General features: G+C 33.9%; 1 protein-coding gene across 3 annotated transcripts in view; it reads left to right on the forward strand.

Moving 5' to 3' along the window:
- LOC134847691 (uncharacterized) overlaps positions 1-10,411 on the forward strand; it is a 65,806-nt gene extending 55,395 nt beyond the window's left edge. For all 3 annotated transcript variants that reach the window (XM_063864865.1, XM_063864866.1, XM_063864864.1), the window contains exons 4-7: positions 4,253-4,504; positions 7,316-7,415; positions 8,246-8,429; positions 9,412-10,411. In XM_063864865.1, coding sequence (XP_063720935.1) covers positions 4,253-4,504; positions 7,316-7,415; positions 8,246-8,429; positions 9,412-10,103 — 1,228 coding nt within the window. In that variant the 3' untranslated portion in view covers positions 10,104-10,411. The remainder of the gene's footprint in view (positions 1-4,252; positions 4,505-7,315; positions 7,416-8,245; positions 8,430-9,411) is intronic.
- The last annotated feature ends 757 nt before the right edge of the window (positions 10,412-11,168 follow it).

The following is an 11,168-nucleotide window of genomic DNA, read 5'->3' on the forward strand; positions in this document are numbered from 1 at the left end:
CAGATTGAAGGCCGTTTTTGCCTGCACTGAGAGCCCATGAATCATAATCCATTATAGTGTCATTTTATAGTTAGCATCCATAAAAATGTGAAATAATCAATTATAAGGGATTTCGGTTGGGAAGTTATTGATAAATCTTTCAATTTGATTTTAATATTATCTCAATTCCTGTTGAGTGTGTTGCTGCGTAATTTGTTTAAGAGTTTCTTACTTTTCAGGTTTTATAATTTTAAAATAATTTTTATTTTTAATGTTTTCTTTCTTTTTGATTCTCAATTCATGGCAGTTTACCACAATCGGATTCGACCCACTTTCAATTTGGAAGAGCTGGAGTTATTGGTTCAACGGGCAAGGTGGTAATGGTTGAACGTGAGGGGATTTAAGGGTTGATTCCAATGGTTGAAATCTTAAGACTCTTCAGATTAACCCTCCCCCCCCCCATTTAATCCACGTCCTTCCGTTTATCCCCTTACGTGGGTGTAGGGAGGTTTAGTAACTTAGGGGCCGTTGGGAGGTTCTAAGCTCGGGAGAGGGGAGGGAGTAAACATAGCGTATCCCATCTATTGATTAATTTTGAAATTGAAGTCCATTATAATCCATTAGAATTGCAATCATAATTCATTTCTTAGACCTAAATTCGTTTGTTTTGCAGAAATTCTAAGTCATGTCTTTTTAAGTATAATAAGCGAAAAAGACAAAGTTTCAATTACGTTCAACTGAACGTAATTTAAATTTTCCTTTTTTTTTCTTATTATAAGTAAAAAAAAGACATGACTCAGAATTTCTGCAAAACAATCAAATTTAGTTCTAAGAAATGGATTATGATTACAGTTCTAATGGATTATAATTGACTTTAATTTCACAATTAATCGACTATAACGATTTATGTTGAAAAAAAATAATCAATAGTAGTTCCAAAATAATATATTATATTCGATTATAAGGAACTTTTTTCAAAAAAACTCGAATTTAATGGCAATCTAATCAATTTCGCGGCCTAATTTTTACGGCGCATAATCAACAAAACGCCATCCATGTCCACAAACCGCTATACCGCGAAGCCGGAATGGCATCAGAATAACCTAAGTTACATCAGAATTACGTAACAATTGCGTAACAACAAGGACAATCTGTTGTAATGCTGCATAACAATATTTATTTTCGGCTTGTTGAAATGATAATTCTGTTTTCGGTTTGTTGGCTTTTTGGCTTGTTGGCCTATCAAAGAATTGTACATCTGTAATGGAATACAACGGATTATTTTTGTCTCAAAAAACCATTAAATCAATTAAAACCCATGGGCGCTCGGTGTGGGGTGCAAAAACTTTGTAGATTAGATCGAAAACCTCTCGCCATTTCCCGTTACCCGGAGTACTCGACTTATGATTTGATCTTACCAGTCAAGAAGACTAAGTTTTGCTACTGACGCGATTTATATGCAAGTTACAGCTGACCAAAAATTGAAAAACTCACGAAAACTTAATTTAAGTAGTGATTTAGCTCCCTTGCATTTTTCAAAAAATTGCAAGTAATGATTGTAATTTGTCTAACGAAATGCCACATTGCTTCTTCCTACTGAACCCAACAAAACACAAATTTTCAGGATTAAGTCACCCACTGATGAAAAAGAGGTTAAAGAAATCTTTTGAAAAGAAAAACATTTTTTTTATTCATGATGGTTTTTAACTAAAGATATTTCACCGTTCCAAAATCAACACTTCGTCATTGTTAAACATATTAGCATATATCCGGGCGCATCTCCCCATAATTTTTTTTTGCAATATGATGCTATTATTGAGGCATTAATTTGTTTTTTGTTCGAAAAATACAAGCGCTCCTGGACAAAGTTTATGAGTTCAGCGACTGAAGAAAAAAAGCAGAAGCTCACGCAATCTTCATTGATCTTAAGAAATCTTCGATCATCTAGATCAACAATTTTTTTTTAAAATCCGATAATCTTTGGTTGTCCAATTTGTATGATAATGAAAAGTTACTTGAGATAACGGTGTCTTTATTTTAAGGAGAACGTTTCTTTGATAAGTTTTTAACTAAAACTGTTTTGTCAATTAAACAGGGATCAAACATTACATTTTTTCTGTTTTTACGTGATAAGAAAAGTCGTTCTCAAATAACGACGAACTAGCAATCTAACAGTTTTTTCGATGATGCGAAAATTCTCAATTCATGCGTAAGTTTTTCTAAGATTACAAAAAGGATACAAAATCAGCCAATGATTGATTTTGTGTTTTCGAAAAACAGTGGATAAATAGGGGAAGTTTTTCTAGCATAGTCAACTGGGCTGTTCATTATACCCGCACTGACAAAAATGGTCTCGGATCTATTTGAATTGATTTTAAATCGATTTAAATCGATTCAAATCGATTAACATTGTACATTTTTCGAATTTATATGGAGTTTAAATAGATTTAAATCGATTTTTCTTGAAAAATTTGTATCGACTTAAGTTTCTACAAAGTTTATTTAAATTTATATGGATAAGTTTTTCGACTCGCTAAAATCCAATTTTTTTGCTCACACGGCAAAAAAAACATGCTATTTAATAAAAAAATAATTGAAATACTTTATTCTTGATTTTTCAAAAAAAATACTGTCAGACGTTTCAAAAATCCAGAAAGTGATCCAAATAAATCAGATTTTGAGCTCGAAAACGTGCAATAAAGCTATTTTGAAAAATTATCAATGTGAATCAGAGATTGGGCAAAACTTATGGAACAAATCAAGAAAAATGTCAATATAAATATCAGATTTTGGGCTCAAAAATATGCAATGAAACCAAGGAAACTCATCATTAAAAATCAGATTCTGAACAAAAACCAAGGTAAAAAATCAAAAAAAAATGTTGAAATTTTCAGTGTGTTACCAGGCGCTATGGATGTAAAATGAAAAACTATGGGCGATGAATCAATGCAGCCCAAACTCAAAACTGATAAATATCGAATAAAAAAATTGATTTAAACCGATTTATATCCGTTTTATTCCCCCTAAAAACACAAAAAAATTCGAGATTAAAACAAAAAAGATTTGCACTGATTGAAAATCTATATAGATCGATAATCTTAGCTGGGATTTAAGATCAGTTTAAATCGATTAAAACTGATCCAAACTAATCTTAACCTTTTTAATTTATTCTTCCTAACTTAAATCCTAACTTATTCTTACTAACCTAAATCAATCTCAATAAAATTTGTCAAAAAAATTTCAATACTTTTTTCATAATAAAATTGATCCAAATCCATTTTTGTCTGCGCGGGTACCTTAAAATCATGCAAGCTTTTAGTTGTTTATCTTGTTAGCAAACTACTCAATAATGATCACAAAGTCACGTGAATCAGGAGTTGTGTCAATTTTGTAGTTATATCTACAAAATGGGAGTAAAATTCTCCACAAATTTTTTTCTTGTTCTACAGTTGGTCTGCAAAAAGCATACACACGTATGAAATCTGTCTCAACTCGGTTACATTAAATTTTTCTGATTAATATACTCTGCTAACTTTCGGCTTGTTTTTATTTCGGCTTTTTTGAACGAAAAAGTTCTATCTCAATTTCATTATTTTAATCTCCCGCCCCTCTTTTTGTCAAAAACGGTCATTGTCGCACAAGTATAAGCGTCCCTGCAGACATTGAATCGTTTACTTAAGCTTATTGTTTTGTGTGCTAATCATCTTGGTTTTTGCATCAAATGAAACACGCCCTCCTAACAACCTAGTAACAAAAAAAATTATATCCTCACACGCTATGGCTTTACTATTATGGGTTCTAATTTGCGCTGAGGGCTAATTTTTGAGAATAATGATGGGAAATACCCAATCATCAGTTGGCTAAGTTCAATTTGAATTCTAAATTTAAATATTAATTCAACAAAATTTTTAAGGATTGTTTTGAAGTCATTTGGTTGAAATAGTCCAATAATTGTTCAGGTGAATAGTTTTCGTTGAAATGTGGGTTAAATTCATTTCAATATTCTTCCTTTGCTGCAATTAAAAGCTAATCAGAATCGAATATTTCGCGCCCCCAGCGTTTAAGCAATTTTAACCCAAGTTTAAATAGTTGGGCGAAAGGTCATAGCTCGGCCCATTTATTGGGTATGGTCGTTTACGTGATCCGTTCAAAATAAATCATTCAAACATGAAACAGGGATCATGGTAAGATCCGTACCACTGAAGTTTGTCTCCCAGGTCGGGGGACCTAACCACTCAATCTTACCGATACTCAATATTCATTTTTTTTCTAGACTGCTGTTATGTGTCTCCGTCGCGCTTAGTGGAATGAGTGTCTGTTTCTGCATCGAGAAAGAAGAAGCGCACAATCATGATGACGTAATCTATCCCGAAGGAGAAGGGGAAGAGGGAGCTGCAGAGAGAGTAGCGGGCGGGGGAGGGGCTAGATTGACCTGGTGGGAGGAGGTGATTGGCTGGGTGGCTATTGTCCCCGACTACGCGACGTTTGTGCTGCTTCCGACTGCTGTGATTGCACTTTCAATCATGTGAGAAACTTCAAAAATCCACAAAAGTGAGCCTGGGTTGGGGGGGGGGGCTGCTACACTAGGTGGGGCTGCAACTTTTTATTTTAGTTTAAGTTTCAGCAGATTTTTGCATAGTTAAACCTCGATAGCCGAAAGGGGCGGGGGGCTCAGGAATTGCCCTTTGGCCGCTTTGGCCGCTTTGGCGCCAAAATAACTAAATTTGGGGAGGCATAGTCAATTTTTTATGTAAAAAACTCTCAAAGTGTCATTTTTAGCCTTTTTCAGCGTTTTTACAAGATGGTCATTTTAGTATTTTTGGAGAGCTCAGAAAATCAAACTGGCAGACCTTAAGAAAAAATCGACAAAATTCACAGAGCCGATTATAAAAATTGGTAGAAACTAGTTTAAGCTTCTTCAAAAGTAACCAATGGCAGCAAAAGAAAAACATCACTCATTTTTGGCAAAAAAAAGTTCAAACAACAATTGAAAAAAACAAAGTTCATAATGATTAACGCTCAAGGAAAATCATCTTAGTAAGAAGATTAAAATAAGTTTTAAGACGAACTTTGAAAGCTCTGAATAGCTTGACTGACCTTGAAAAAATTTTGAGGGTTAAAAATAAGAAAAATTAGAAATTTTGACTAGACCTAGAAATCGAGTAGGCTGCGTTTGACGCGTAAAATGCTGAAAAAATTGCAAAAAAAATGAAAAGAATTTATGCAGATTATAATGCACTATTTTTCGTAGCAATCCATTTAAATGGATTGAAAATGGATCAAAATTTTTGAAAAAAAAACTTTTTTGTGGATTATAATCACTTGCGTGGTACCAAAGTAAAATTAAAATCGATTCTAATAGCAAAATTTTTTACTATGAAAACCGATTATCATCCATGGAACCTTATTGCTGGTACCAGTAACCAAGTATGATTTTCTTTTCTCTTAACCTTTCATTACGAGGCCAAACTGTGCACTGCATAGGCGCACAATTTTGTGTCTGTATATTCCTGGATTCCAGAGAAAAGTCTTTAAAACGTTAAAATTTTGTCTGAACGATCAAAAAATGTGAAAGAACAAAGGAAGAACAAAATCCGCCTACAATTCACAAAAAGAACAATTTTTGCTCGTAATGTTGCAATAAATCTTTTAAGAAAAATAAATTTTCGAAAAGATTTGTTCAATTGAAAATTTTGATTTTTTGTAGATTTTTTTTATTTTACTCTAGCATAGTACTCGAATATTGACAATTTTTTAAATAAAAATACATGAGAAACCGAATCATATGCCACAATTTTTTCCCACTTTTTAAGAATGGCTACGAGAAAAATCTATAAACTAACATACTTTGAAAATCGCAGCAGAATTGATAATTACTCAAAATAGTTTTTCAGTCTCGAAGTAGCGTGGAATGTTTTATTGTCATTTTTGTGAAAAGTTTTTGCTCTTTCAAATGCGTTTTTTGAATAAATAGTCATTTTTTAATGTAACAATCACTAGAGATGGGCGAAAACTTCAGAACTTAGTATTTTTCTTGACTGCAAATTAGTTTAAAAAACCTTAATACAATATCAATTGAGATTTCATAAAAATCCTTAGCAAACCTGCTTTGAGCTGTAACCAAGCTGTATATCACAAAACACATTGACAGTGTCCAAAACAAAACCTAAATTTTATTTTTTGGAGATTTAAGAGCTTTATTCTTTAATCAGTCAGCCGCTTGTTCAGTCAGCCGCACAACCACACGACCTTTGTTCAAAATTTGTTGGATTTTGCCTTAGAAACTGCAATTGCAATGGGGTCGGTCAGTTCAATAAAACTGTGGCAGATTAATTTTTTCCTCCTTGGATAGTTAAGGCCAAACTGTTGATTGTAGACAATATCAATGACCATGATCAATTCAATTGGTCAAACACTAGAGCATTTTATGTTTTTGTTCCGACTTTTGAAGAAAGTGACGAAACATTTGTGCTCAGGTTGTTTTTTTTTCTCCACTCAAATTACAATTTTTTACCAAGCCATTATTGACAGAATTTTTCTATATCAGCCAAAAAATTTTGCTGTCCGGAGCTCAAATTTAAAAAGAATATTTCGCCTGTTATCATTTTTTGCAAAGTTATGGGGCTTAACAATAAAGTTATTGGCCAATTTGAAATAAACAACGCGAAATATATTTTGTGCTATTAACACGTCCCTCCTAAAAATCGTTCCAAATTGGGTTGAGGCATGCTTTTTGGTTCACTTTATTTTTAGCTGTATGCTTAAGGTATGACTTGTACTATACATAGCTGGTGGGTGATGATTTTTGAAAAAAAAACTGAAAAATTTTTTTTTGGGAAGTTACATCAGTTTTTTATAAAGCGGATACTACTACATAGATTTCAAAGGACATTCGAGGCTTCGCCCTGATACGAGCAATCTTTTTCAGTTTTTCGACCCGAGTTTTATGTTTGGAAATCGGCAGAAAAAAAAGCCGACAAAAATTAGCCGAAAAGTCTTTGCCAATAAATTGACATTAACTACTAAACGCGGTATACACGAAGCCGCTTTTCGCTTTTCGTTTTTGTTTTGATTAGAATTCGAAATTTTTTTATAGTCTGATTCAATGGTTCTTGATTTTTTAATGGTCTTGTTCAATTGATATTCACTAATTTGACGGTAGCTGGGTACTTCCTTTTAATGATCCTGAAATGATCTTTAAGAAAAGTACCCCGCCACCGTCAAGTGAAAACCGGCATCAACAACTATTGAAACAGATCATTAAAAATACTTGCAAGCTAATCAGCAAGAAAAGCCGCCTTTCATTTATATGAGTGGTTTGAACTGTTTTCTGAAGGTACACGATGATCTTCCGTCGGATTGTGAAGCAGGATGAGTTCAGAGCCCAACTGCAGGAGAACACAGCCACTGTATGCACACCTATCAGACAGCAATCAGTTAGTTCAGTTTTTCTCGAAACATTTTTTTTTAATTTTTGCTCTGACCACCCCTCAAAAGCGGTTGAGAAGGAAATATCGCGTAGGGTTTGTTTTTTCCGCCCAATTTTAGGGAGCTGCAAGAAAACTTGCAGCTTGGAAATCCACTGCAATATCACGTTAAAACCCTTTTAGCTGTGATTCGTACCACAAAAAATTAAAATAGTTTTCTCAGTGTAGAGAAAAACTGGTCAAACTATTTTCGGTTTTCTTGCCAATAGGAAGAGGCTTAACTCAACGCGTAAATTTTAACGCTATTTATGGCTTCCGTTTTAACCATTATTATAGCAATTATTATCTCTCATTCTTGCAGTTTTTTATCCAAATCAAAAAATTGGAAATTCTTTTTTGATGTTTTGTAAATAAAATTATGATTTTTCTCATTAAATCATTGTGGTCGGTTTGTTCTGTGAGATTTCGACAAAAATGGGCTCTCCCTGTTTAAATTGACGTAATTTAGGTCCAAACGGGCGAGACATACCAAATTGTTGTCGATAAAATTGAAACCTAAACTAAGCATCAAAACTTTTATCAAAAATGGCAACCTTGCAACTGAAATTGGGCTAAATGTTTTGAAGAGTCGTTGCTTTCTGTTGCTTTAGGTTGACCGAAATTTATATTGGATAGAGCTACATTTCACTTCTTATCTGTAGTAATTTTGAGTCAGTAGAAGGTCGCATAGGAATACCTTTTCTTATACAAAATTACGTTGTCATTTCAGGAAATTATGAAGAGCTTTTTCAAACACTGACTTTTCTCCGCATTAATTTTTCTGTCATTTAAAATTTTAGACTTCAGTTTTCAACCAAGAGACGAAACTTGGAGACGACGCGACGTGCAGTAGCCACCCGCTTCCTCAACCAACGTCATCGTCACCATTCGCGTCCGGGGTCAAAAGAGGCTCATCTCTATGTTCATCAAAGACCAATAAGAGACACAGCGGAGTGAAAAAAGACTCACTCAAAGTGATCAAAGGTACGGTACGATCAAATACTACTAAAAAGGAGCAACATTTTTCGATGGTCTGGCTAATTTATAACTTACATGTATGATAATATTTGAAACTTATAAAGCGTTTTCGTTTTTTTCTCAGACTTTGGATGCTAAGTCTGAATTAAATAAAATTTTAGGGTGCCTTTTTGATCAGACTTTGAACAATATGTCTGCATAACAAATCATCCTCCTATATTTTCGACATTTTTGAAAATTCAAAGATAAATTGAATTATCTTTTCTATTTACTGCACAAGAAAAAGCTTTTTGAGCACAGAATTATACAAAAGAAGCGTTGTTTGATCAAAAACAAAGTCTAATTCTCCTTCAATTTTTGAACTAATGCAACTTAAAGCCCGATTTTTTTTATAACAGAAAGATAAGGTTTATCAAAGAAAGCATTTTTCCGAACCACGGCGTGATTAAATATGCTCAAGAAATAATGATAAAAAAAACCTAACACAAATATTGGCTAGAAGTAACAAGAAATCCATTTATTTTACAAGGAAGGAAACTGTCAGAGCGAACAAAAATCTGACAACCGAATACGAGGGAGGCACTTTGGATTTGAGGTGTTGAAATTTCAATCTTAATTCCGGAAACAAACCAATTTTTCAAACCAATTTAGAGTTAAGTCGGCGGCTTGAGCAACTCTTCACAAACATGCTATAAATAAGTCAGTCAAAAGACAAAAATCAGACTCTTTACTTAAATAACAAAAAACAGAATAAAAGGTGAACTTTCAAAATGATTATTTCCTATACAACGCTCAGTACTAAAGCAATTTTTTTTCTGGTAATTTAATGCTGTTTTTCATCATCAACTATTACTTGAGTTGAAGTTTTCCAAAAAAAAGATTATGCAATTCGATAATGGTCGCATTTTAGTTTGCTTGTTGGACCTCAGAAAAATATGAGACGTCCTAAGATTATTTTTTATAACGTTGTTAGTTAAGCTAATTTCAGGTCGAAAATCACTACCCGATTATCCAAAGAAAGCCCCGAGCAAACGTACCAAGTCGGCAAACCCAGCAGTTGACGCTACCACAATCACAATCACTCACCATCAAAACGAATCGCAGCTTTCTGGGGGCCAAGTGGGAGACGAGACCGAAAAGTCAATCGAATTAGCCGAACACCGAAGTAGTTTGGGTCGCATATACGCCAATAAACGAGAATCTCTCGTTACCGAAGAGCATTTCGGGGGAGCTCAAAACTCCCCTCGGGCTTTACTGACTCCTCGGCCGAAGAACTCGGTCGTCTTTAACCAATTATTGAGCGCTTCGGACCAAGATGTCAGCTGCGCGAGTTCTAACATGCAAGTTGACTATTTGGCGGTTGAGCGTGCACGTAAGCGAAAGAATACTCAGCAGAAACAGAAAAAAGTGGCATTAATGTTTTGCATGATTGCTCTTGTGTTTCTCGTCGGAAACTCCGGGAACTTTGTTCTGCTTACTGGTAGACTGTTCGATGCTCTGCCGACGACATTTTTCCAGAGCGATAATAATTCGATGAATTCGTTGTTTACAGTTGCGCATCACCTGCCCTATGCAATGAACCCAATCATATACGCAATTATGTCACCCAAGTTCAGAGACGAATTTCGAGAGCAAACAAAAAATTGTCCATTCTATAAAATGCAGTCTACCGCCGTGTAAATTTGCAAAAACTTCCTTAACAAAAATAACGAAGAGTTGCAAAAAAATTCATATGCATTTCGAATATTACGAAGTTAAAGCAGCTCGCACTTTTTCAAGGCTCCTTTATATTTCTTAAATCCGCTAAAAAAACGTTGAAAAAATGTTTACGCGCTGCTATGATTTCGATCAATTTATATTATCATACCCAAAATTCATCGCTAGGAAAATTTTTATTGGTTCTAGATGGAATGGAATAAGATGTATTTCGATGATTGAATGTTGGCTAACAAGAAAACAGACGTCAAGCTATTTAGACACAGCGTATGAAAAAATCTATACAAAATTGTAATTTTACAAAACTAGAACTTGAGCATAGGTAAAATAAGTAAGGCAATTTGTAAACTTGAGCCACCAATGAAAAACTCAATCAGAAAACAACGAATTTACTCAAACAATTGATACAGTGCTGATTTAATTAACCGAAACCAACAAAGAAAAATGAAAAAATCAAACGCGTTTTTCTCAAATTGGATAAAGATAAGACAGACAATGAATTATACAAAAGTTGCTTCGAATTTCACCAGAATTAGTTTGGTGCCATTTGTTTTCGAACTTTTAATCCAAAAAAGACATTTTGTGTTTTTTCTAGTTTATCAAAAATTAAGTTTAAACTATACAGTTAATTGATGAGCAAGTTACATCAAGAGAAGCCCCTTACACAGCCTTTCATGTTCATTTAATTGTTGCTTTTGCTCCAAATTTTAAGCAAGTTTTTTCTCACGAAAACTTTAGGTCATTGTTACAGTAACCTACTGACACTTGAGGAAAGTTGTTTACCCAAAACTACTTGTTTCAGGGGTTTTGTTATAGTATTTGCAGTATAAATTTTAACTCTAACAATAAGTAAATGCAAGTTATTTTTTTTTGAGTTTGAATGTATGATCAACACTTTTAGCGCCATTTTATGAAGCGAATGAAAACTGAACAATTAATTGGGAACAATTGATTTCTCTGCAAAAAATGCGCACTTTGTTACAGATTGCAGATTGTTTTCAAGTCAAGCAAGACAAAAAACATCAAAAC

Source organism: Symsagittifera roscoffensis, chromosome 6, assembly GCF_963678635.1.
Source record: "Symsagittifera roscoffensis chromosome 6, txSymRosc1.1, whole genome shotgun sequence".
NCBI lineage: Eukaryota > Metazoa > Xenacoelomorpha > Acoela > Convolutidae > Symsagittifera > Symsagittifera roscoffensis.